A 25,343-nucleotide genomic window follows, 5' to 3' on the forward strand; every position below is an offset into this window, starting at 1 on the left:
TGTCCAGGTTGATTCTCTTGCTGCATGCTGGGGTGGCTGCCTCAGCAGTGGAGGGGGGGGAAGGGTGGAAACTCGCCCGGCCTCAGTCTGGGCTAAAAACCATGTCCCCAGTGGGATCCTACCACATCTCGTCAAGATACTCATCTCCTCTCTCTCTCGGAGGAAGCTGAGGCTATTGTTTTTGGCAACAAGGAGAAGCAGACCTTCTTGGACCTGAGTGGTGGAATAAGCATAATCACTAATATTTAATATGCATTTACTATGACACAGGCGTGCTACATGGTTTATATGCCACGTTGTCCTAATAATATATATTTAGTTTTTTTAAAGATTTTATTTACTTATTTTGGAGAGAGAGAGGGAGGAAGAGAGAGCATAAGTGGGTGAGGGGCAGAGGGGAGAGGGAAAGGAATAAGCAGACTCCACACTAAGCATGGACCCAGACTCAGGGCTCGATCTCACGACCCTGAGATCATAACCTGAGCGGAAATCAAGAGTTGGATGTTTAACCAACTGAGCCACTCAGGCGCTGCCCCATAAATGGATATTATTTTATTTGATCCTTCCCACAACCTTATGAGGTGGGAAATTCCCCATTTTGCAGATACAGAAACTGAGGCCCAGAAAGGTGAGCAACTTGTCTAAGGTCACACAGACAGTAAGTGGTCAAGCCAGGACTGGAACTCGAGCAGTCAGCCTGTAGGGCCTACACTCCGAGGCACTGTGCTCAGCTTCCTCCCTATTAGAAGCTCGGGGAGTGCACCTGACCCCTGAGCAGGCTGGTTTGGGGAAAAAGCCAGACTCTCCCATTTCAGTGAACAGCCAGCTGGCGTGGCAACTTGCCTTGGGCATTTTCACAACAGAACCTACTCTTACGTATCCCACATTGTCCTTGCCCCGTATTTGTTAAGAGCATCCCTAGCTACACACTCTCCCAAGACAGAAACCCCAGAGTGACTTCATGCTGTAAAAATCTGGTGAGGGGAATTGGTACTTCATGCTACAAAATCCAACATTCAAGTGAGTTTCCCTCCCATCTCTGTTCCCCCCATGGGATGGGTTGAATTATGTTCCCCATTAATATGTTGACATCCTAGCCGCCCACCCCCTTACCTGTGAATGTCACTTTGGAAACAGGGTCTTTCTGGATGTAATCAAGTTAAGAGGTGGGTCGCAATCCAATAGGACTGGTGTCCCCATAAGCAGATGAAAATGTGGTTGGAGATACAGAGAGAAGAAAGGCCACGTGAGGAGGAGGCAGAGATTGGGGTGATGCTATCACAGGCCAAGGAACAGCCAGGGCTTCTAGAAGCCAGAAGAGGCAAGCAGGATCCTCCCCCAGAGGATCTGGAAGGAGCACAGCCCTGTCGACACCCTGATTTTGGACTTCTGGCCTCCAGAACTGTGAGACCATTGCGTGTGTTGTTCTAAGCCATTCTGTCCATGGCAGCCACAGGAAACCCATACACCCTGTTTTCCAATCCCCTCCTCGGGTACCGACACCACCCTGGGTAGCGGTTTCATATCTCCCCATCCAGAGACAGCCGAACACAGATGGCAAATATACATGCATTCGTCACACGAAGCTGACACCTTATACACTGTCCTGTGTGGTCTTTTTCACTTGGTGACACGGCCATTAAAAAGAAATTCTGGTAAAGTATATGCAACACAGATTTACCATTTCAAACATTTTTAAAGGTGTTGTTCCGTAGCACTGAGTATGTTCCCAGTTTCCTGCCATGGTCACGGTCGCTTCTCCCAGGAACTTCTTCATCTTCCCAAACCAGACCTCTGTCCCCAGGAAACACTGACTCCCCAGTACTCCTCCTTCCCCTGCTGCCAGGGTCACGCCTAACACCCCTCATTCCCTCACCCTGGAGGGGTTACCGAGTCCTGCCCCTTCCACCTTCGCTGTGTGTCTGTCCACGCCCCTCCCCCGCCAGTCTAGCTATAGCTTCTCTCCCCTGGGTTCCTGCAACAGCGTCTGGACCCCCGGCCCACCCCCGCCTGCCTCAGCCCATCATCCACACGGCCACCAGCCCCTCTTTCTCCAATACAAATCTGGGGGCACCCGGGTGGCTCAGTGGGTTAAGCATCTGACTCGTGATCTCGGCTCAGATCATGATCGTAGGGTCCTGAAATGGAGCCCCGCCTTGGGTTACACGCACAGCATGGTGTCTGTTTGAGATTCTCTCTCTCTCTCTTTCTCTCCCCTACCCCTCCCTCCAAGGCATTCTCTCTTGCTCTCCCTCTAAAATAAATAAATCTTAAAAAGAAAATGAAATAAAATACAAATCTGATGTCCTCTCCCAGCTTCAGAGTCTGCGATGGCTCCCACCTCCTGCACACACAGTCAGAATTCCGTGTGGAAGCCCCCCCACACATAGAGCTCAGCCCCACATCCCATGCCTGGTCCAGGGCCTGGCCCCCAGGAGGCGGCTCAGACCCGGGATGCTCCCACGGTCTGAATTGCTCGTTTCCTCCGACACACGCTCCCACCTGGAGGCGTTCCGTGGTTCCCTCTGTGTGGACTGACTTCCCTTCCTCTCCTCTCTTCAGTGTCTCGGCCTCAGCCTGCAGCACGCACATCAAAGGCTGCCTCCTGCCTATCCAGCGCTCCGGGGCCCGGTCTTGCCTGCCTGATGTTAGAAGAGTGACCACATTTTCCGGTAATTACTTGGGAGTTCCGTCTACTCTGCCCCCTGGCCCCCTGGGTGGACGCCGTAGGTGCTGGGTACGCGCCTGCTGAGCCCAGGACTGCCTGGTGGGCAGCAGCTCCCGGAGCAGGCTTTGAGGCCTATCCCTGACACCGTTAGGGGAGGACATCGGAGCCCCACAATGACTCTCCTGGGATCACGAGAGAGCGCTTTTCTGAATTCCAGGAGGCACTAGTGAATGGGCCTCAGTGGGGGGGGGGAGGGGGGGGGTGGCTGGGGCTTTGCTGGGGTCACCCTGGGGCCTGCAGCATGGACTTCCTGTCCACTCGTGGTGAGGAGGGGGCTGGCGTCCTGGGGCTGTGCTTTCAGGCCAGCCCAGCCCAAGAGGCCGCGGGGAGCTACAGGAATTTTCCGGAGCTGGGCAAGGACAAGGGCATTCCAAGGAAGAAGAGAGAGTGGCTCCCGACTCCGGGAGAGGCAGGGGAGCCTTCCAGGGCCCACGGAGCCACGCCAGGGCCCAGGAGCTCCGCTTCCACAGGTGACCTTCCGAGGGAGAGAACGGGGAGGCCCCAGGTCTGGATTCAGGGGTCGATGTGGAGGTGACCTAGGGGAATGCTGGCCTGAATGTGACTCCAGATCCCCTCCCCCCTTCCTCCAGTGTCCTCTGCCCGTGATGCCAGTGTACCTTGTCACACTGTCTTTCCCCTCCGGAGCCCAAGATGTTCTCCAAGCACCTCTTCAATTCCTATGTGCCCCACACCGTTCACTTTCTTTGTAGCACTCGGACTCCGTGAAATCATCTTACCCATTTGTACTATTGTTTATTGTCCGTGTCTTCCTAGTGGTGCCTCAGTCCTGGGGTCTCTGTCCTCTCTGAGCCCAGAACAAGGCCTGGCTCCATACAGATGTGGGGAGGACGATGGAGAGCCTCTCTCCTTCTGACACCAACAGTCAGAACTCCCCTCATCCGGCTGATCCTCTTATAGGAATGAGGGCCAATAGCTCCCACAGCACGAGGTCTGTCTCCTCGGTGACTCGGTGACCACCAGATGCTGTGGCGCTGATATGGTGTCCCTATGCCCCCATGGGGTCTGGCCAACCAGTAGCATCCCACATGTGTTTGGTAAACGAACCCAAACTTCCAGCTGTCATTACAGGGCTGGGTGGGAGGCACCAGAATGTTAGGACAGGTACTCTTGGGGCACAACCTTCACCTTAGAACCCAGTTTGACCCAAACTGGACAAATGACAAAGCCTGTTAACCTCTAAAGGTGGCCCGGAGACCCCAGAAGGGTTAAAATAGGTCAAGCTCTGGTGCAATTCATTAAATTCATACTCGACTCCCTTCTGGGGGTCCCCAGCGCGTGAAGCAGCTGTTACCGCATCTTTACAGGGAATGAATCTCATCCCATGAGGTGGGTGAAGTGACTTGTCCAAGGTCACCTGTTACAAAGCAGCAGACCCAGACGAGAGCATCTAGAGGGGGGTCTGGCATCTAGTAGGTGCTCAATAAACACAACAAAAGAGTGAAGAAAAGAACAAAACAACCCTGGTATCCCATTCTGACACCCTCTGCACCGTACCACTCCCGAACATACCCATTCTGGGACAGCTCAGAATCTGGTACTCCTTGCAAAAAGAGTAACTATTAATGGTAGCAAGCTCAGGGTTCGGACAACCCCCAAATCCTGTTGCTAGGTGCTGTTTATCGGCCAGGTTTGGATTTGAGAACATGCCTTATCACCATTATTTTAATACAGCTCCACTCCGGAGCAGAAAAATTGCCTCTTAGAAATATGGGAAAATAAACAGCATTTAGTCTTTGTATTTCTAAAATGTTTCAAGACCAATCATTAATAAGAAAATGTACAAACACTGCCAGGATGTATTATTTGTTCTTTCCTTTATTCTGTCTGGACCCCCTCTCCCACCTCCCAAAGGAGAGGGACAAGAAAAGAAAGAGAAGGCTGAACGTCCCAGGTTTAGATTATCTGATACTTTAATTAAGAAAGAACAAATGGGTCATCCTGTCAGCTCCCACACTGCGGTGGCATCGAAGGGTGTTCCTTTTGAACAAACCCCATCCCAGTGTGAGCCTTTATCAGTAGCTGAATAAAGACAAAAGTGCTCTGGCTGCATTTGGCCAAGGTCACTCTGAAGATCAATGGCTGCGCTAGAAGCAGACCTGAGAATCCTTGACTCGGGTGGCTCTGTCCCAGCTGGTATCCAGGCTGCCTCCCACCAGGACAGCTCAGCCAGCTGGTAGGTAATTATATGTGCTAATCGTCACGGCACTCTAGCCGCCAACACCAAGATCCCAAGTTCCTGAACTGGTTAGAACATCCAAGGACCTGCCCTTTTCTAGGGCTGTTTACTGAGAGAGGCGAGCTCCCTCCGCTGTGCCTGGGGCTCAGAACGAGGAGCCTCCCTGGAAACTGGGAAGAATGATGTCTGGGAGGGGAAAAGGGAGGGTGACAAGGAGACCATGCTGTTATCTCCACTCCCCAAGTTCTCTATTCTAGAATGCACCTGCCTCACAGTAGCTGTGTGACCTCAGACCATTTCCACAGCCTCAGTGAGCCTCAGCCTTCCCATCTGTAAAATGGGATAACCAAGCCTGCCTTGCACAATTGCTGGGGACGGCACGCCATGAAGACTGAGTACCAGGCACAGAGGAGGAGTCCAATACCTATTTTTTGGATATCTGAATGAGCCAATCTTTCTGCAGACTGGAGACAGCACTTCCTCCTTCAGGTCACATGAAATGAGGTGGGAGAGCAGATGTACAGATGGGTCTGCCTGTTGCCTAGACTGAAAAATACTCTTTTTTTTTTTTTTTTTTTAAATAGGTGCCTCCTTCGTGTACTTAATTTAGTCTAGTTCATGGAATTTCTGAGTCTTACGCTTACTATTAAGGAAAGCTAATGAAATACTGTATTTTCTTTTTCTCTTCAAAAAGGATTTCCAAACTTGAGCACTTAGCTGGGCCAGTCAATGAATATGTCTTCTACACACCAGTCATGGTTCTGGAGACAAAAGCGTCAAGAATTGAGAGCTAAAGGACTAAAAATAGCCTGGAGACGGAACAGAACTGCCTTCCTTTGTCTCCCTGCTCTGCACCTGTGCATTCTGGCCTGCCCAGGGCATCTCACTCACATTCTGTGTGCTAGTAAGAGCTCCGTGCTGGACTTGGGGCATGGAGATGGACACCGGCTCTAGGAAGTTCATGCTCCGTGTACAGCATTGCAAGAAGGAAAAGAATAATCTCAAAGAGGGTTGCTAGAATCTTCGAAGAGGACTGAGTCCAGGTCTAGTGTTGGGGAACCAGAAAAATTTTATCTCTGGGTGTCTGGGTCTGATATCTGGCTCCTAACCCTGTCACTTAGTAACTGTGTGATGCTGAGAGAGTTACCTCATCTTGCTGGGCCTTGATTTCTTCCTTTGTAAATTGGGACGGCACTACTTTCCTGGATGACAACAGTATCTCTTTTGAGGTTCACATGAGAAAACCTTAAAAGCCTTTAAGAATTATAAAGCAATATGGGGAACTTGTATGGCTCGGTGGATTAAGTGCCTGCCTTCCCTTCAGGTCATGATCCTTGGGTCTGGGGATCGAGCCCTGCATCAGGCTCCCTGCTCAATGGGGAGTCTGCTTCTCTGCTTCCCTTTGCACCAACCCCCACTGTTTGTTCTCTCTCTCTCTCTCAATTAAATAAATGCAATCTTAAAAAAAAAAGAATTATAAAGTAATACATAGCTGAAAGTCTCCATTGTTATTTCAGGGAAAGAAGAGGTATGGGAGCAATGTTAGTTAATACTGACCATGTCGTGAGCACTTTCTTCCTTTCAGGCCTGGTCTGTGCAGGTGTCTCATGGTCTTGGGCCCACTTTGTGTCTGCACCAAACTCTGAGGGCGGCTGCTTTCATAATGGCAATGTTACAGGTTGAGAAACAAGAGGTCCAGAGAGGATAACTAGCTTGCCCAAAGACACACAGTTAATTAACTGTGGTGGTGTTGATTTGGATCTAGACAATGGGACTCTGGAGCCCAGTCTCCTAACCTTTACGCTATGGAGTCTCCTCAGAGCATGGCAAACAGGGAATGCTCGGCAGCCACAGTTAAGGAGACATCTTAGTTTCCCGCCACCCAGCAGACTCAGGACTGTTGCAAAGAGAAGAGCTGGAGCCTCGAGGCCAGCTCAGATTCGAGCTGGGCTCAGATTCAAGCAGCTCAGATTCAAGATGTAAATCTCCTGTTGTAATCGATAACTGGCACATAGTAGGTGCTCAGTAAATGCTCCTTAGCCTCTCCCCAAGGCATGCTGTTATTCCAGATGGCAAGGCATGAGGGACGGCAGTGCAGGTAGAACCTACCTAGACTGCCTGGACAGAAACCCAAGGAGAGTACAACTCAGTGGTTAGGACTGTGGGCCATCTGAGTCCATAGCCTGGCTTCATCACTCACTAGTTCTATGACCTCAGGCATGTTACTTAACCTATCTGTGCCTCAGTTTCCTTACCTATAAAGTGGGCATAATAAAGTATCTACTTCCATAAGATTTGGGAAATATTAGTTATTAATTCATCTGTGTAAAGCACTTCAAGTAGCCTAACATATGGCAAGCAATGACTTAGATCAGCCCCTGTGTGTTTCCTGGCTGAAGGGCACCTCTGGGTCTTCAGGGGGCTCTGTTTTATGCTACAAACCCTCCATTTCCTTACAGACTCCAATCAGATCCTGGAAGGGTGGAAATCTCTGCAGTCTGGTCACATGACTGGGCTAGATGAAGGGATTTGAAAATGGTGATTACGTGCGAGTCTGAAGTCGTCCACAGTGTGTGTTCAGTAAAGTCTCTAACTCTTTGAGGGTCTGTGTTCTAGGTTTGCATCTCCAGCATCTGGGGTTCAAGGTGTGAGGTCTCTAAACTCATCCAGGGTGTGGGTTTCCAAGTTTGAGTCTGAAATATCTCTAGCAGTTTAGCGTGTGAGGCCTCTTAAATCTTTGAAGCATTTGTCCTAAGGTGTCTTAAAAATCTATTTTTACTTATCGAGCCATAATTGATGTACAGGATTATATTAGTTTTAGAAGTGCCCAATAGCGTGACACCTATATACATTGTGAAATGGTTGCCACCAGAAGTCTTGTTACCATCTGTCACCTTACAAGTTAATAAGCATTACTGAATATATTCCCCATCCTCATGACTTACTTATTTTATTTTATTTTTATTAAAAATTTAATTAATTTGAGAGAGAGAGAATGAGAATGAGAGAGCATGAGGTCAGCGGGAGAGGCAGACTCCCTGCTGAGCAGGGAGCCCGATGTGGGACTTGATCCCAGGACCCCAGGACCATGACCTGAGCCGAAGGTAGTCGCCCAACCCACTGAGCCACCCAGGTGACCATGACTTACTTATTTTACAACTAGAAGTCTGTACTTCCTAATCCCCTTCGCCCATTTGGCCCACTCCCCTATGCCCCACGCCGCTGGCAACCACCAATCTGTTCTTTGTATCCATGAGTCTGAGTTTTGTTGTTGTTGCTTTGATTTTTTAAGATACCATATATAAGTGAAATCATGCGGTATTTGTCTTTCTCTGTCTGACTTATTTCATTCCCTCAAGGTTTATCTGTGTTGTAAAAAGCAAGATTTCATTGGTTTTGATGACTAAGTAGTATTTTACTGTGTATATATACTATATATATATATATATATATATATATATATATAATATATACACCATATCTTCTTTATTCATTCATCCATCAATAGACACCGGGTGTGTCCATATCATAGTCATTGTAAACAATGTGCAATAAACACAGGAGTACATGTATCTTTTCTAATTAGTGTGTTTGTTTTCTTCAGGTGGAACTGCTGTTCCATCTAAGGTAGTTCTATTTTTAACTTTCTGAGGAATTTCCACAGGGGCTGCACCAGTTTGCATTCCCACCAACAGTGCATGAGCGTTCCCCCTTCCCGCATCCTTGCTAACACTTGTTCTCTTGTCTTTTTGCTAACAGTCGTTCTGACAGGTGTGAGGTGATCTCTGTGGTTTTGACTCACATTTTCTTGATGACAAGTGATGCTGGACATCTCTTCACGTGCTTGTTGGCCATTGGCGTGTCTTCTTTGGGGAAATGTCTATTCAGATCCTCTGCCCATTTTGTAATCAGATTGTTTAGTTTTTAGTTATTGAGTTGTGTGAGTTCTGTACATACTTTAGACTCATATCTTGAAACACAGATCACCAAAAAAGTTCAGAAACCCCACTTGTCAGCACAAATCCCCAATAACAGATAGACATGAAACATTTAACAACTTGGAGATCTCAAACTCTGCGACAAGGACTCTCAAACTGCTTAGACAACTAAAACCTTGGACACAGATGCCCAGACTTCCCTGAGCTCTCATATTCCAGACATGTTCACACCCTTGTAAATGCAGATTTACAAACAGCTCAAGCTCATGGGGTCCCTGAAGGGCCCAAAATACGGTATCCTATGTTCAGTAATGCTTATTAACTTTTAAGGTTACAGATGGTAACAAGACTTCTGGTGGTGACATTTCACATAGAACACAAGCGCCTGGGTGGCTCAGTGGGTTAAAGCCTCTGCCTTCAGCTCAGGTCCTGATCCTGGGATCCTGGGATCGATCCCCGTGTTGGGCTCTCTGCTCATCAGGGAGCCTACTTCCCTTCCTCTCTCTCTGCCTGCCTCTCTGCCTACTTGTGATCTCTGTCTGTCAAATAAATAAATAAAAAATAAACAAACAAATCCACAAATGGCTCAAGGGGTTCACTCCACTGAACACAGACACCCAAGTTCAGAATGTGATACTCTGACTACAGACTCCCCAAATACTTCTAGAACCTCACAATCTGAAGATAGATACAGAAACAGAGCAGAGGCCTGTGGACAGACCTATTTTGGGTACATATCCAAAACTCTCTTGAACACCATACACCAAGAATACAAACCCCCAAACAGCCAGAGACCTCCCATCCTGGGAAGCAGCTAGCCAGTTCAGCGTCCCCAAGAACAAAGACTCTGACCAGCTGATAGACTTCACACGCTGATTCAGAGCCTTTCAACTGCTCAGAGGGCTTGTACTCTGAGTTCAGACAGAACCACCAGGCAGAACCCACAAGGAACCTAGGGTCTTCCAACTCTGCACAGGCGACACGAAACAGCTGGGAGACTTCAAACCTGGGACACAGTCCCTCAAGTACCAGACAGCTCCACGTGTGAGCACAGACCTGCCAACAGATTATGACACAGACTTCTCAGCAATTCAGAGACCTCACACTCGGGGATACAGACCCCCCAAACAGCTCAGAAGTATCACACCCAGGGATAGGGGCATTCAAGGAACTCAGAGACCTCACAAACTGAATGACCCCCACCCCCCAAACTGTTGAGAAACTCCAGATGCTGAGGAATGCCGATCAAACCCACAGGAGCTATGGCCTCACACCTGTTAGAATAACTTTCCACAAAAAGCTAAGAAATAACAAGGGTTGGCGAGGATATGGAGAAAAGGGAACCCTTGCATACTCCTGGTGGAAGTGTATATTGGCACAGTCACCATTCCACCATAGACCACAGTATGAAAGTTCCTCAAAAAAAAAAATAAATAAATAAATAAAATAGAACTACCCTATGATCCAGTAATCCCACTTCTGGGTTTATCTCCAAAGGAAATGAAAAAAGGATTTCAAATCCTGCAACCTCCATGTTCGACTGTAGCGTGAGTCCCCATAGTCAAGATATGGAAACAACCTGAGTGTCTGTTCATGGAGGAATGGATAAAGGAGATGTGAAAAAAAAACTGTATGTGCATAATGGAATATTATTCAGCCACGAGAGGAAACTCTACCTTTAGCAACAGCGTGGATGGCCCTGAGGGCATTATGCTAAGTGTAATAAGGCAGACAGAGAGAGACAAACACCGGGTGCTTTCACTTCTATGTGGAATCTACATCAAGCTCCGAGAAACCGAGAGTAGAACGGTGGTTGCCAGGGCCGGGGGGTGGGGACAAGGGGAGATGTTGGTCCAAGGGTACACGCTTTCTATTATAAGATAAATTTAAGTTCTGGGGATCTCATGTGCAGCACAGTGATCATAGCTAAAAATATGGTATCCTACACACCTGAAAGGTGCTAAGAGAGTGGGTCTTTAATGTTCTGCCCACAAAAAAGAAATGGTCACTGTGTGACAGGAGGGAGGTGTGAGCTAATGTTTTGATGGTCGTCATTGTGCAATATTTAAATGTATCAAATAAGTACCTTGTACACCTAAAACGTGCACAATGTCATACGTCAATTGCATTTCAACAAAGCTGGGACATAAAGAAAGGAAATGGTGACCACGATCCCCGAAAGACAGCAGAGTCAGCACAGCGCACCTACAGGCACATACAGCCCCCAGCTTCCTGCTTGTTGCATTTAGACCGGTTTTGATTCAGCCAAGGGAGCAACTGCATTTCTTTTGCTTTGGGTGAAAGCCGTGCATGGGGTCCCTGAGGGGTCCAAGAAGAATTCCTAGCCTGGGGGAGGGGAGATGAGAATACAGACCTAGGAAAGAGAGCCACCCCAGCCCCATGTAGGCGACAAAGCAGAGGCGTGCTCTGAGCCAGCCAGCAACTGTTCCCCTGCAAGGTGTTGTCAGAAACTACAGCAGGACCCGCATTTCCTTCTTGTGGAGACAGGGGAGGAGGAGGGAGGGAGGGGAGCAGAATGAGAGTAGAAAGGAGGCAAACAGAAAGAAGCAGTCGGTTATCTGGTCAGTCGGGGAACCGGCGCATTCCCACGCAGCCTTGCTCCTGTCCTTCCCCGTCCCTGCAAGTGCAGGGACCCGCGGCTTGTCAAGCCCGGGTCTGTCCCTACTACCAGCCCAGCCCGCACGGTTGGCAGGGCGCCAAGCGCGGGGCGGGGCTCTGGCTGGCGGGCGGGGGAGGGGTGCCCACAGCCCGGAGCCCTGCCTGCGCGCGGCCGTCCCACTCCCCGGGGAGGGCGCCCCTGGCTCGCTGCGCCCCGGCCCGGCCCTACCTGAGCTGGCGGGGCTCGCAGTCCACGCCGGGCAGCAGCAGCCGGGCCGCCTGGCGGACGTCGTCGCTGTCCATGGAGAAGCTGCGGCGGTGGCCGGCGTGCGCCACGGCCACCCGGATCCACTCCATCAGAGGCGGCAGCACGAGGAAGGGCCTGCGCGGGAGTACCCGAGAGAGTTAGGGCGGCTGGGTGGCGGGGGCTGCCGTCAGCCCCACCCCCTCCTCGCCGGTCCCACCCCCGTCCCGCGACCCCATCACCCACTTCCCCAACCCTCTCAGCCCCCCTTCCCCCCGGGGACCCTGCCTTTGATTTCCCGAGGGGTGGGAGAGCCGTTGGAGACATCCTGATCGCACCGGTGACCCCACTGGTGACCCCGGTGCAGGCTCTCCAGAGTCTTTGGGCCTCGGTTTCCTCATCTGCAAAGCTGGGATACCGTGCAACGATCCTGGGAGGGTTATCTCCCTTGGAGATCATGTGAACACACAGGAGATGGCTCATTTAAAGCACCAAGCACTGGGGCCGGCCTTAGTGAAAATCCCAACAAACGCCTGGGGTGATGAGTCCTTGGGGCTCCCCATTCTGGGCCCAACCCTAAGGTGTCCTCCAACTCTTCCTTCCTGTCTCCCCACGCTCCCTTTGTGGAGCTCTCCCAGCCCCTGCTCTGCCTGAGCACTGGGCTGCCAACAGGCTAGTTTTTAGCACCTGGGAGAGCTGCACAGGGCCAAGTGGACAGGCAACCTTCCCGGAGATCCAGGCCACACGGATGCCCAGTCAAGGCCAGCAAAACTGCCCTTGTTGGGGAGAGGAGGTGCGGGTTGGGGTGGGGGGGGGGCTAGCCACACCCCTGAAGCTCTGGGAGCCTCAGGTTCTCCACAGCCTAATGAGACCACAGCAGGGGACAGCTTGTTTGCAAGAATTAACTGAGACAATGCCCAAGGCTCAGCTATACACTTTGCAATCTCATACATTTGAGCCAACTTCCTGTTTCTTCCAGTGATCATTATCTACTCTGTCCTTCCATTAGGATTAATGGGTTGGTGGGAAAGCTTCTGAAGGAATTCCGATTGAATTCATCTAGGAGGGGTCTGGATCTTGGTAGTTTTTAAAACCTCCCGCGTGTGAATTGCGTGTGAATGGGAACGATCAGGAGGGCTTGTTAACATGAGGTTGCTGGGCCCCAGCCCCAGATGGTCTGTTAGAGTCTATGGGAAAGGTGGACAAGAATCTGCGTTTCTCGTGAGTTCCTGGGCAGTGCTGATGCTGCTGGTCTGGGGCTGCTCTCAGAACTTCTGTCCTAAAGCACTGTATGGGTAGAGGGCCTGGGCATCCCGTGTGTGTGTGTGTGTGTGTGTGTGTGTGTGTGTGTTTTAAAATGCTGACCCCTGACCTTGTCTCCAGAGATGCCGATTGTGTCTGGTCCATGAATATAATTTTTTTTAAAAGATTTTATTTATTTATTTGACAGACAGAGATCACAAGCAGGCAGAGAGGCAGGCAGAGAGAGGGGGGAGGCAGGCTCCCCGCCGAGCAGATAGCCCAATGGGGACTCGATCCCAGGACCTAGGGATGAAGGCAGAGTCTTTAACCCACTGAGCCACTCAGGCGCCCCCCCCACGAATATAATTTTAAGAAGCGGCCCCTAGGATACTGATTTAAGTAGACCAAGGAACACACTTTGAGAAATGCACTGTGTAGAGCAAAAAATGTTTCCAAGATTTAGCAGAGCCCCTGCCAGGGTGAGGCAAGTGGGGTGCCTCGGGTGCAAAACTGAAGGAGGCCAGGTCATGCAAATGTGTCTTAGGCACGTCTCTGGCCTCACCTTGACCCCAGTGCCACCATTCCGTCCCGCATGGCTGCTGTGGGGTGGACCGAGGGTGGCAAAGGGAGGGTTGACCAGGCAGCAGCAACCCCCCACAGTATGCAGCCGTCACAAGCTCCCCACCAAGTTTGTAGCGGTGAGTTCTGGTCTGCCTAGAGAGTGAGCTGTTTCTCCAATGTTAATATTCAACAGCTAAATAAGCCTTTTACATTCATCTCAATTAAGTTTACTCATGATCTCATCTAAATGCTTGGGACCAACACACGAGCTACTTAGGATTATGCCTATTTTCTAGATCAGGAGAATGAAGTTTATGGAGGTTAAGTGGCATGCCTGGATCACAAGGTTATTAAGTACGAGAGCTGGGAGTCGGATCCAAAATGTTTGAGTACATAGGTTGCGCGCCATAACCCCATGTGATCCCGACATTCCCTTGTCTAACTTCCCAGCATGCACTTTACCGGCATGCACCTGTTACCCCAGTAGAGCCTGCTGATCTGGTCACAGACCTTTGCAGGCACCCCATTTTCATTCCTGGCCACGCAGCTCAGTACCCCGTCTGTGAGGCCCCCAGCCCTTTAAAAATCCACATCCTACTTAACCTTCAAACCACAGTGCAAATCCTACCTTACCCTAAACATTTCTCCTGGTGTGGACCCCTCCCATGGCGGACCCCCCCCCCCCCCCCCCCCGCCCACTGGCTTTACCCACTGGCCTTGCTGATGCCCCAGTAGAATGGAAAGTCCATCGGAGCAGACCTGGATCTGCTAGGTTCACTGATCCGCCCCAACCCCAGGACAGGCCTGGCAGGCTGGAAGCACTTAATAAATATTTGTTCACAAGACTCAGATTTGCCAATTTCCTATTAGGTGAAATGGATGCAATCGAGTTTTCTGGCCCCTCGGACCTGCAGGGCAGCCTCCCAGGGAATTTCTGGCCAAGTCAGCCTGCTGCTTGGGCTGTCGTCCTCATTCTCTCATTCTCTCCATCACCTAAACTGAATCAGGCACTCAATAAACACACGCTGACTTGAAATTGAATTGGATTCTACTGTCTCAGGTGAGCAAGACTTATTTTTGTCACCATGTCTCCATCACCTAGAAACCAGCCCCGAGTGCTCAGAGAACTCTCCTCTGGGAGAACTCTCCTCGTCAGAGGCGGTTCCTGCCACCCCGTCCTGCCTTTCCTTTGCCCAGTGCCCCTGAAGCGCAGCCCCCAGCTCCCAGACCCTGGGGGATTGCGTCTCTCCCATGCAACGCCCTTCAGCTGCCATGTCTTCCTGAGGTGCTGAGGCCCAGGGCGTGCTGCCAGCTGAGGGAGACTGAAGAGGAGAGGACGAGGCCCTGCTGCCTTCAGGTCCACAGCTGAACCAAGACAGCTAGTGAGCACCAGAAAAAGAAACCTCGAGCCCCAGGATTCTAAGCCTCTTCTGGAAATTTCTGTGTACCTGTTCTCCTTTCAACGCCGCCTTCTCTTCATCACCCTGACTTCAATAGTTTATAAGCTCATGAATTCTTTGCCAGCAACTCATTTAAAAATCTTCTTATCTCGTCTACTCAGAGGCGGGGAGAAAGTGTTATTGGCGATGTTTCTTTGGGAGGCGTTGGAGATGGGAAAGAATTCTAGGGCCTTGAGCTAAGGGGGGGGGGGGGGAGAAAGCAGAAGGAGAAAGACGGCATTCTCCGTAGGTATTTTTAAAGGGAACAATACTCCACTGGCTACTGACTTTGTTCTGAAGTTGTCCTCAGTGACTAACACCTAGAGGAAGCCCATGGCTTCGTGAAATGGTTCTGAGACTGTGCTCAAGACCAGAACCCCGGATGTGTGTGTGTGTGCGTGTGTGTGCGTGTGTGTGTAAAAATTCCCAAGGCCTCAGGTTACCCCAGAGTTTTGGTTCAACAAGTCTGGGGTGGGGCCTGGGCCTGGGCATTTGAAATTAGGTCCTCTGGGAATCCTGGAGCAAGCTGTGGTTGAGAACCCCAACTGGGTGCCCGAGGTGAACAGAGAGGGGGACATGGTCTACTCTATCAGGGCAGTGGCCGTCGAAATCTTTACTGTGGTGTTCAAACAGGAGGTCTCTGGGACTCCAGAAGGGAACCAGGGATTTCACAAGGGAAGGGACCAGGGGTTCCAAAAAGGAAGAGCAAAGCCTAGGTGAGCTTCTGGCAGAGTGAAGAGAGCAAGTCAGCTCAGGAATCTTGTTGGGCCCAGATTCCAGTGGGAGATGGAGAACATTCATGGGTAGGGCCTTCCTGAAACAGTGAAGGGAAAGCTGGTCAGGGGTGGTGACCACTCAGAATTGAAAGGGAGTTCAGCTGGGGAGGGGCTGGGTAATAGGAAGGACGCTACGGTATGTTTAGGACTCTGCAGAACTGGATTCTAGTCCTGAACCTGCCAAGGGCTCACAGTAGGACTCTGGTCTTGGATCAGATGGTCTGTTTCAGGGGTCAGCAAACCTATTCTGTAAAGGGCTGGATAGTAAATATTATAGGTTTCATGGGCAGTCTAGTCTCCCACCCAACTATTGAACTCTGCCGTGATAGTGGGAAAGCAGCCCCTACGTACAGGAAAGAACCTTGCTGTTTTCCAGGAAAACTTTATTCACAAAATCACAACGGGTCATAGGTGGCTGACCCTGGGTCTTTTTGGTTTCTTCTTCCTCTAAAATTCTTTGAGGGTATAGACAGGTGGCTTCCTGGGGGCTTAGGAAGAAGCCCTGAAGACGGGAAGATACACATAAGGATCCTAGGGATGGGGACAGAATGCTTTGGAGAGATTAGAAAACAGGACCTTCCCACAAAGAGGTCATGTTTGCATCTGGGGAATAACTGAGCCACAGGCATGCCCGGAGGTAGTACCTCAAGAATTAAAGCCAAACTTGGCCATGGGTGTGTAACTGATGAAATGTCATCTGTTAACATCACTCATTCATCTCACAATCCGTTAGGGAACACTCATGTTGTAGGCACACTTCCAGGAGCGGGAGACAGAGAATAGGACTTGTCAAATCCTTGTTCTCACAGAACTAACAGTAGAACAGGGACAGAGATAAGGAACACATAAACCAATAAGTAATAAAGCAATTACACACACCATGGTCAGAGTCAGGGTGCTGGGATAGAGAATAAACAGGGTTGAGGTAGGGTGGTGGAAAGGCCTCTCTGAGAAGGTAACAAAACCTCAAAGATGTGAAGGAATGGGCCATATGTGAATGTATGTGTAGAGAGACGCATGCTCCAGGTAGCAGTAGCAGACTGTGCAAAGGTCCTGAGGCAGAAAAATCCTTTGCAGCTCACCAAGGGCTTTCTTGGGCATCATCTCCTATTTTGGCCCTCTAGAGCAGCTGGGGCGGCCAGGACACGAGCGTGGAAGGGTCACTGTGGCAGGCTGAATAACAGCTCCCAAAGACATCAAGTCCTATTCCCTGCAACCTGTGAATGTTAATGGCAAAAGAGACTCTGCCCCTGTAATTCTGTTAAGATCTTGGGAAGGGAAGATTAACCTGGATTATCCAGGGCCCTAAATGCAGTCACAAGGGGAGGTGTAGGGAAAGAGTAGGAGATATGAGGACAGAAGGAAGTAGCTGGATGAATGCAGGAAAGGGGCCTCCAGAAGCTACAAAAGGCAAAGGGATTCTCCCCTGGAGCCTCCAGAAGGAACCAGTCCTGCTGATACCTTCCCTTTAGGCCAGTGAAACTGATTTCATACTTCTGGACTCCTGAACTATAAGATGATACTTTTGTATCATTTTAAGTCTTCACATTGGTGGCAACTTTTTTTTTTTTTTTTTTACAGCAACCATAGGAAATGAACACAGGTTATCGCCAGGATTGACTGGGATGGTGTATGTGGCCTGGCCCCTGGCCCCCGTTCCACAGGTGGCAGCTGTGCTCGTCAGCATCACTGGCTTGGTTTTCAGCATCACTCAAGTGTTCTCTCCACTGGTGGAGGAAAAGCCCGGCTACGCAGAACACCATTCCTGCCTTCTCTTTTTAAACCAAAGCAAACCCCTGCAGTTGCTATGCCTTTCCTTTATAAATTGTCTGGCCTTGACTTCACATCTCTGTTATTTGTTATGTCTCAGACTAGAGAGGAATGTAGATGTTCCACTGTGGTTTAGGACACTCATAATTCTAGAGATACAGAGAGTGGAGGGAGAGCAGCAACATTGATAGCAGACAGTATCCAAGGCTGGTTTCCATAGCAATAGTCACTGTAATCGCACCGTATTTGTGGGCACCAGAGCTAAGCAGATGCAGAGGTCAGAGGTGGCTTGCTTACTATAGTGACGGCCCTCCTGTCCAGAGGAGAGTCACGCTGCCCTCGAGTGTGGTTCCTGCAGAAGGGCCTGAAGTCAGAGAAGCCAAGGGGCATGCTTGAGGTCAGTGCTTCTAGAACATGAATGTGCATAGGAATTGCCTGGGACCTTGTTACAACGTGGGTTTTGATTCAGTGGACCTGGGGCAGGACCCGATATTCTACATTTGTATGTAACAAGCTTCCAGGCCATATCTGGATCACAGTTTTCAGTAATCAGACCCTAGAGTGGTATTAGGACTCAAGCCAGAAACCAGGGAGGGTGAGTTCTCTTATGTGTAAAGAGGAGAAAGCGAGTCCAGGAATGAGACAGTTGCAAGAGGGGGTAGAGGCCCAGGACACAATGGAAGGGAAGGAGGAGCTCATTTGGATCCGGAGCTGCCGAGGCTCTTGTGAGCCTAGGTCGTGAGCCTGTGCCAAACCCCAAGGGAGGCTGGGACAGCAGGTGTCTGGTGATTGCAGCTTTGATCCTGGGAGGCAGGTTCTGCCTCCCTCCAGGCTTCTCCTTTAGTTTCTCTGCCATCTTAGGAAACAGACACTTTGTGCCCCAGGAGAGTGTGTTCTGACCCAAGCACCCATTCCATTGTCTGAAAGATATTTGGTATTCATGATGGTGTTCACCATCATCCTGGAATGTAAATACACCTTGTGATGGCTGATTTTATCTGTCCACTTAGCTAGACCACAGTACCCAGACGGGTAGTCAAACTTGCTGGGAAGGTCTGTTTCAAGAGATTAGAGTTTAGATCAGGGGACTCTGAGTAAAGCAGATTATTCTCCATCAGGTGGGTGGGTCTCATCGGATCAGATGAGATAGTGTGGGTATGCCCTATTAGCATGCTCCCTATAGGCGAAGCAAATACAATATACCATACAGAGGAACAGCAGTCTCTTCCCTCCGCCTTTGCCCCGCCTTCACCTCCCCTCCCATCCTGGGGAGGAAGCTTCCTCCTCCACCTGCTCCCCTCTGCTCTCCTGGGGACGAGGCTCCAGCACGGACCTGCCTTATTTCAGCCCTTATCTCAGCCCCTGCTCCTCTGCCCGTGGCCACCGCCATCCAAGCACCCCACGTGCTCCTGTCTCCCAGTCTGAACAGGATAGGAGCTGCAACGATGGAGAGCGAGAAGTCACAGCTCTCCAGGGGCTGAACAATCTCCCCTGGGGAACTGGTTAAAAGGCACATTCCTGGGTGCCCCCCAGCTTGCCGGGTGTATGGGTCTCCTGGGGCTGGTGTCACAAGGTCCTACACACTTGGCGGCTTAGACAACAGATGTGTGTTCTCGCACAGTGCTGGAGGCCAGAACTCCAAGATCAAGGCAGCAGCAGGACTGTACTCCTTCCAGAGGAACGAGGACAGAGCTCATTGCTTGTCTCTTCCAGCTTTTGGGGGCTGCCAACATTCCTTGGCTAGGGCTGGGGCTCCCTCTTTCCCTCTGTCTTTATATCTGCTGGTCCTCGCCTGTGTCAAATGTCTCTCTCTCCTCTAAAGATGGGACTTAGGACCCGCATTAGGACCCTTAACTAAAATCACACCTGCAAAGACCATTTTTCTTTGTAAACTGTAGGCTGCAGAGATCAGGACCTAGTATCCTCTGGGGGCCATTACTGAGACAGTTACCCCAGGTAGATCCGCACCTCGTTCATTCCCTGCAGGGTTTCTGATGCCCAGGGTAGCAGAGCCCCTCACATCTAGAGAATGCCAGCTCCGAGCTGCAGGGTGCTTGGCAGCCCTGAGGGCCTTCCTTGCACACCACTCAGGGATCCAGAGACCAGCCTGTCCCTCTCCTCTCTAGGCTGCTGGCTGCACCCCAGCCAGGCCTGGCTTAGGGGCACAGAGCCTCTGCGGTGGGAACCTGATCTCAAGTGGGTGGAATGATGATGGGGTCTGGGATATAAATGGCCCTGGGAGGGAAGCCGGGGCTTCAGAAGTGGGGAAGCCACAGGCTCTGTTTGAGGCTGCCACAGAACCTTCCTTAGCAGGCTGGGCACCCAAGATCCACATTTGGGAGGCGGCGAGGGCTGCACAGCCTCACATCCCTGGGAGCAAGGGCTCCAGAAGCCTAAAAGGGCGGGGCCTGGGCTGGTGCAGGCTGAGAGGCAAAGGCCCCGCTGGGTCTGCAGGGGTCACTTGGGCTTGCCCCTGCTTCCAAAAGGATTATCATAAAAGTCTGCAAAAGGCAGCACACAGCCTTAAAGGAAACCCGCTGCTGGTGTGGTGCTGGTGTGGGAAGGGCACGCACTCTAATGACAGAAGGCCCAACATTTGAGCCGGTGACTTGATAGCTGTGGGACTTGGGCAAGTTGCTTACCTTCTCTGTGCTTCAGCTTCCTTCCATGTAAAATGGGAGAAATAGGCCACCGCACGGATTGTTGTGAAGATTAAGATAGTCTCTGTAAGGTGCTTAGCACACAGTAACTGCTCAACAAAGCCAGCTGCCATCGAGCATTTGCCTTTTATTAGTTCGCTTGATAATGACAAGAACCATAAAGTACTATTCGTATCTTCATTCCACAGGTAGTGAAACAGGCACAGAGAGGTTAGACAACTTGCTTAACGGTACACAGTTATAGGGAGCAGTATTGGGATCTACATGTAGGCAGTAAGAGCCAGAGCCAGGGCTAGTAGCCAGGCATTCTCTCATTTCCAGGCAAAAGACAGAGCATGTGCAAAGGCCCAGAGGCAGGGGAGGCATAGTGCTTTGGGGGAATTCAGCTTGATGGGGTTAGAGCTCAGGTGGAGGAGAGGGCTCAGTGGAGAAGGTGGACTGGTAGGATAACACTGAAGAGAGACAGGGGAAACACCATATAGGGCCCATTCCTTCTGTAATAAAAGTATAAACTCCTAACACTCTAATTTATCCTCAGTTGGGACTGCAGTGGAGAAACACAAATTCAGAAAAGCATTTGAAAAGAAATATCAAGAATGGATTGATGGGGCGCCTGGGTGCTGCCGTGGGTTAAGCATCCATCTCTTGATTTTGGCTCAGGACCTGATCTCAGAGTTGTGGGATCAGGCTCCATGCTCAGCAGGGAGTCTGCTTGAGATTCTAGCTCTCCTTTTCCCTCTGGTTCCCTCCCACCCCTGCTCACACCCTCTCTTTCTTAATAAATATCTTAAAAAAAAAAAAAAAGGAATGGATTGGCCAAAATACCTCTGAAAATGCAAAACAAAAGGTTCACTGTAACTGTTTAGAAAGTTAATGGAGAATATTTTTATACTCTGGCAGAGAAGACTGGGTGTCTCTCTGTATGCATTTCCCTCTTTTTCCTTAGTAATAAACCCCCTAATTGTTAGCTGGGCTCATGACTACCTAGTACACATTTTTCAGCCTCCCTTGCTGCTAGGAGACTGGTTCTTACAATGGTATGTGCAGAAGTTTCTAGTGAGACTTCTAGGAAGTGTCCCTAAAAGGAGGAAGCCCGACTTTCTCTGGTCTTCTTCCATTCTGCTGGCAAAAATGTAGACGTGATGGCTGGTGTTAAAGCAGCCACATTGGACAAGGAGGTGGAAGTCACATGCTGATGATGACAGAGCAGAAGGACTTGGATTCCTGACAATTGCTTCAGTGGCCATACCTCGCTTGGATTTTTACTTCCAGACTTTGTTTATATGAGACATAAGCTTCTATCTGGTTTAAACACCTGCTGTTTGGGTTTTCTATCATTCAGAGCCAAATATAATTCTAACTGACACTAATATCACTTCCTGTAGTGTTTAAGTTAAATCTGTATTTTTCCATTATTGCGTATTCATGGATTTGAATTTGTTTTCCCTTTACCAAAAAGAGGTGAAAACCTTCCCTTTTAATACCTACCCTCTAAGACTGCAAACTTGGAAACTCGAGACTGTATTTGTTCCTTGAAGCTACATGTATTAAAATATTTGTTACAATGAATTGCTTGTTCATTTAAAGATGTAACCTTGTCATAAGAAGTTAAACTGATTTATTGACTTTGTGAAAATACACTGAAAATGGCCTTGAGCTCATCATAATTAACCTAACTAATAAAAACAACAATACAGGGGCACCTGGGTGGCTCAGTGGGTTAAGCCTCTGCCTTCGGCTCAGGTCGTGATCTCAGGGTCTTGGGATCGAGCCCCACATCAGGCTCAGCAGGGAGCCTGCTTCCCTGACCCCCACCTCTCTCTGCCTGCCTCTCTGCCTACTTGTGATCTCTCTCTCTCTCTCTCTGTCAAATAAATAAATAAAATCTTAAAAAAAAAAATAACAACACAGATGCTCTTGAAATCAGAAACATATCCGGAGGTCTTGATCCTTGCAGAAGTTCTCTTGCAAGGAAACATGATCTATTTAAAATTAATAAATCAATTTCATTTAATTTCAGCTCTTCTCTCCAGCTTTATGCAACACTGTGTAAATGTGAGGTGTAAGGCATGATGATTTGATACATTTAGAAACTCCAAAATGATTACTAGCGTAGGATTAGTTCACACATCCATCACCTCCCAGGAAATTATTCTTTCTTTTCTGTGGTAAGAACATTTTAGATCTATTCTCTTACCAACGTTCAAGTGTAGAAGATAGTATGGTTAACTATAGTCACTAGGTTGCCCATTATTAGATCTCCAGAACTTACTCATCTTCTAGTGGAAGTTTGTACCTTTTGATTAACCAGCCTCTCCCCAACTCCCCTGTCCCCAGTCTCTGGGAGCCACCACTCTATTCTCTGTCAGCTCAAGCTGTTTTAGATTGTACCTATATGTGAGATCATACAGTATTTCTCTCTCTCTCTGTCTGTCCTCAAGATCCATCCATGTTGTAAATGGCAGGGTTTTATTATTTTCTCATGACTGAATGAATCTTAAAACACCATCTCTTTCTTCCCTACCAAAAAAGGGGCTAAAAAGGCGAGACTGAACATGGTCTAGGAGTATCCCTCTATGCTGTCCTTGGTGTTCAGACCACTGGGCTGTGGCTTTGAGAAAATGATATTCTTGTTCTCTTATAATAAACTCTTTGAACTCGGGATAGAGCTGGTGTGGCCAAGCAGATGAAATTCTAATTATGTTCAATTTTAATTAATTTAACTTTAAATAGCCACGTGTGGCTAACAGCTGCCCTACTGAGTAGGGTTGTTCCAAGGGATGTCCTTCAGGCCCGTTTAATTGCAGACAGGAATCCTGGTAGAATGGGTAGTGGAAAGAGGGCTACGTACAGGAGACATTAGGCAACGTAAGTTTTGATCCAGTTTTTCCACGATCATGATCTACATCATCATCATCATTATCAAGATTTTATAGCATCCACCATTTCTCGAGTGCTTACAATGTTTCAGGCTCTGTGCAAAAAGCTTCAATGTATATTACTGCATTTAATTATAAAAACAACTTTGGAAGGTCATTATTATTATCATCCGTATTGACAGATGAGCAGATGGAGGCTTAGCAACTTCAGAAGCTAAAGAACTTATGTAGCATGTTTAGGTGGGATATAGAATCCCACAACTGTGGGACCTGAGTTGGGATTTGATCTCAAGTCGGCCCAAGTCCAAAGTCCACAGGCTTAGTCATTATGCAGGTTCTCCAAAGAACAGTGTGGCATCAGCTAAGTCACTGAACAATGATAGAATGCTCTGAATGACAGAAAACCCAGTTATTCATCTGGGAAGGAAGGAAGCTAGGCCAAATGAACTCTAAGATATGCAGAAGTAGGAAAAGGCCATGATTTCATACTTGTCCTCTGGCGTAGGGTTGGGGGACTTTACATAATGAACGCTATTGTTTACAGATGTGGCCACGTGACTCGAAAAGACCCTGACCTGAGCAGAGTCACTAATTTCCCTAGATGTAACCCTAGACAATGTTATAGATTGTTCTTATTTTAAGGATTTTATTTGTTTACTTGAGAGAGAGAGAGAGTGCACACACGTGAGCTCACCAGCGTGCAAGCAAGACAGAAAAGGGACGGGCAGAGGTGGAGGGAAGGGAATCTGAAGCAGATTTCCCTGGACTTGGGGCTGATCTGATAACCCAGAAATTACGACTTGAGCCGAAACCAAGCATCCGATGCTTAACCAACAGAGCCTCCCAGGTGCTCCTAGATTGATTTAAAAAACTCCCCAGGTGACTCAGATCATCGGAAAGATCTAAGAGGATTAGCCCAGGATAGAACTTGCTAAAAGTCAGAAATGACCTTCCTGTGAACATTTTTTTTTTTTGTAAAAATTACGTTGTATAACTAAATCATTAGTTATACGTGATTATTAGATAAGCATCATCTGTCTCAGAGTATACCAAAGCCCCATGAATAACTGGAATAATAAAGTAAAAAAGAGAGTGTCATCATGTAGAATGGGGAGGTCCTTTGAAAAGGTAGCAGATGGAAATGGGACAGAATTTTCCAGCAGAAGAGAACAGAAAAGGAACATGGAGAAAGCAAGGAAGGAAAAGAAAACTTCCTGGAGAGCCTTAAAAATCAAGGAAGAGACTGGGGTCAAAAAAGAGGCAGTTTTGGTGCTCATACAAAACAACTCTGGTCACGTAGCAGATTTATAGAATCTCAACATGCACGAGAAGAAAATGTATGTGCAGTTTACTTCTCTAAATGTTACTGATTCTACATTTTGCGGAATCTGGAAGTGAGAGATGACAGATTTTAATAAAAGGAAATGCCCAAGGGCTATTTCGTAGGCTGGACTCTGCTACTACCTAGGAAAGGACTCCTTGAAGAGGGCAGTGCTCCAGCGAAAGCCTCTCCAGCTGCACACGCAGAATATCCAGGGCCGCTCATCCGAGGGTGGCAAGAAGCCTGGGCATGTCTGCGCCTCGCCTGTCACAACCTGTCCAGTCCCCTCAGGAGAGGGGACTGCATTTTCTCTCTCCAAAACCAGCAAGTGAAGGCATTGAGTCCTACAGCCAGCCCCAGGGCAGGGAGAGAAATTTCTAGCCAGAGGGACCAAAGCAAACCTCAGCCAGGGATAAGCCTGGGCTGGGGAAGGGATACCCAGGTGGGTCAGGAATAGCATGTCTCAGAGAGGGAGGGATGCGGGCTGGCAAGCAAGTGAGAATGTCTGGATTTGGCTTGGATGTGGGCGCTGCTTCTGAATGGAAGCTGGGCGTACGGTGAGTGGATGAGGCAACAATGTCACTTAACCCTTAGATCCCTCTCTCACCAGGACAGTGAGCATAGTGCCCAGTGGTCCTTCCTCGCAAGGCCACGGAGAGCACAGCAGGTAACACAGGTGTGGAAGTACGATCAGGGGGAAGATATACATTCAGGCATCTCCACGTGCATCAGGTACCTAACACATATAGTCTTAAGTTGTTACCAGTTTAAATATCAGGGTAAGTAAAACGCAACTGAAAAGATAAGTCGGTTCACACACCCCTCACTTTGTCAGGGTCCTGTCCATTTCCTTTAAGCCCTCCAGCCCAAACTGTAGCAATACCGCAGCCTGCCTAAAGGGGGAGCCCGCGCACACATGCTCAGTGCACAGGCTCTGTTCTCATGGTTTTTTCTCATCCGTTCCTTAGA

At 49.1% G+C, this 25,343-nt stretch overlaps 1 protein-coding gene across 3 annotated transcripts in view; it reads right to left on the reverse strand.

The window, feature by feature from the left end:
• The window catches only part of BTBD11 (BTB domain containing 11), a 299,357-nt gene that overhangs the window by 65,509 nt on the left and 208,505 nt on the right, over positions 1–25,343 (reverse strand). For all 3 annotated transcript variants that reach the window (XM_046013680.1, XM_046013681.1, XM_046013679.1), the window contains exon 4: positions 11,712–11,864. In XM_046013680.1, coding sequence (XP_045869636.1) covers positions 11,712–11,864 — 153 coding nt within the window. The remainder of the gene's footprint in view (positions 1–11,711; positions 11,865–25,343) is intronic.

The sequence above is a fragment of the Meles meles genome, chromosome 7 (genome assembly GCF_922984935.1).
Source record: "Meles meles chromosome 7, mMelMel3.1 paternal haplotype, whole genome shotgun sequence".
NCBI classification, from domain to species: domain Eukaryota; kingdom Metazoa; phylum Chordata; class Mammalia; order Carnivora; family Mustelidae; genus Meles; species Meles meles.